The sequence below is a fragment of the Piliocolobus tephrosceles genome, unplaced genomic scaffold (assembly GCF_002776525.5).
Source record: "Piliocolobus tephrosceles isolate RC106 unplaced genomic scaffold, ASM277652v3 unscaffolded_22409, whole genome shotgun sequence".
Lineage (NCBI taxonomy): Eukaryota > Metazoa > Chordata > Mammalia > Primates > Cercopithecidae > Piliocolobus > Piliocolobus tephrosceles.
In genome coordinates this window covers 534-2,556 of record NW_022304765.1, presented here as the reverse complement: position 1 = coordinate 2,556, position 2,023 = coordinate 534, and the positions used below count along the sequence as shown (strand labels likewise).

Here is a 2,023-nt window from a genome sequence, read left to right as displayed (position 1 = left end):
GCCTCCTTTTCCTTTTTCTTTTCTTTCGTCTTTCTCTTTCTTTCTTTTTCCCTTCCTCCCTCCCTCCCTCCCTTCCTTCCTTTTTCTTTCTTTTTCTTCTCTCTCTCTTTGTTCATTCTTTCTTTGCTTTTTACACACACACACACACACACACACACACACACATATATATATATATATATTTTTTTTTAATGGATTCTCAGTCTGTTGCCCAGGCTGGAGTGCAGTGGTGTGATCTCAGCTCATTGCAACCTCTACCTCCTGGGTTCAAGCAATTCTCCTGCCTCAGCCTCCTGAGGAGCTGGGATTACAGACACGTGCCACCAGACCCAGCTAATTTTTTTTTTTTTTTTTTTTTTTTTTTTTTTAGTATTTTTTTGGTAGAGACAGGATTTCGTCATGTTGGCCAGGCTGGTCTCGAAGTCCTGACCTCAGGTGATCCACCCGCCTCAGCCTCCCAAAGTGCTGGGATTACAGGCATGAGCCACCGCGCCCAGCCCTTACAACAGTTTTCTATCCCTTAAAAAAAATTATATTAGGTATACTGAGACATAAACGTAATTTCAATGACATAAATCATATTCGAGGCTGAGAGCCAAGACATGTCCCTGTAACCTTATTAACTTGTATGAACCATAAGATCAAAGTTCATTGTCCAGCTCTAATATATATAGAAAGTTAAGCAACTATTTATTATTTTTATATACCTAGTGATTTTCACTGAATCTAGAATATGCTGACTTTTTTCTCTTTAAAATAATTTCAGGAGCAGACATGATAAGCATACATAATGAAGAAGAAAATGCTTTTATATTGGATACTTTGAAAAAGCAATGGAAAAGCTCAGATGATATCCTACTAGGCATGTTTTATGACACAGATGGTAAGTGATATTTACCTCGTGGGACGTGACTTTGTTCTTTTTTAATGTAGTAAAACTGATGGCTCTTCAATTCTCTAGTTCAAGTTGATGATTCCTGTGGCCTCCAGGTGTTACATTTTCAGTGTGCGGCTATGATCGTACCACAGCTTAGCTCTGTGAGTTGCATAGCTGCATAGCTCAATGAGTTACACAGATGAAAGCCACAGTTGATTCTTGTCTGGATTAAAATGTGGCTCTAAGGCTCAGTATTTTTGTAATATAGCATGATCATAAAAGTTAGTATTAGCATCTGCAACTAATAGGCTAAGGATAGACTAAATTATTACGGTTCTATTATATAAACGTATTTATCATCACTGTAGACAAATATAAAGTACGTATGTAAACATTTTCAAGTGAAATGAAATTACTAAGGTTACTACTAACATTTAACTATTTTTCTTGACTTTTCCCATGAGAATATTATACATGTATATATTTTTGCAAAAACTGGATCATCTTCAGAAACCTCTTAAATCGATAGCTTTTGATGATTTGGCTGTACACAGGATATATTCCTCCTTCTAATTTTAATCCTACAACCAGAAGTTTAGACCAGACATACCTTAGTAACTTTCCACCTTTAATCCTACACCCTTTTTGACTTGAACACCTTTTAAAACTGTCATAATGTTGAAAATATTCCTTAATTGACAGATGCGAGTTTCAAGTGGTTTGATAATTCAAATATGACATTTGATAAGTGGACAGACCAAGATGATGGGGAGGATTTAATTGACACCTGTGCTTTTCTGCACATCAAGACAGGTGAATGGAAAAAAGGAAATTGTGAAGTTTCTTTTGTGGAAGGAACACTATGCAAAACAGCTAGTAAGTATGACTGAAGGTGTTTTTCCATTCTAGGAGGGGCAGGGAAAGTAGGGCTGGTTTTAAAATAATTTTGAGATAAGTATGCCTCAATAAATAAGATAAGGCTAGGCACGGTGGCTCACACCTGCAATTCCAGCACTCTGGTAGACTGAGGCGGTGGATTGCTTGAGCGCAGGAGTTCAAGACCAGCTTGAGCAACATGGCGAAAACTCGTCTCTACAAAAAATACAAAAATCAGCTGGGCATGGTGGTGTGCACCTGTGGTCCCAA

The 2,023-nt window shown here is 37.6% G+C and overlaps 1 protein-coding gene across 1 annotated transcript; it reads left to right on the top strand.

Annotated features, from left to right (window-relative positions):
* Positions 1-771: 771 nt before the first annotated feature.
* On the top strand, positions 772-1,753 carry LOC113221259 (CD302 antigen; the record flags this gene model as incomplete). Its single annotated transcript, XM_026450598.2, has 2 exons — positions 772-883; positions 1,580-1,753. Coding segments are annotated over exons 1-2 (283 nt in total), but the record flags the coding sequence as incomplete, so codon positions are not given.
* Positions 1,754-2,023: the final 270 nt, after the last annotated feature.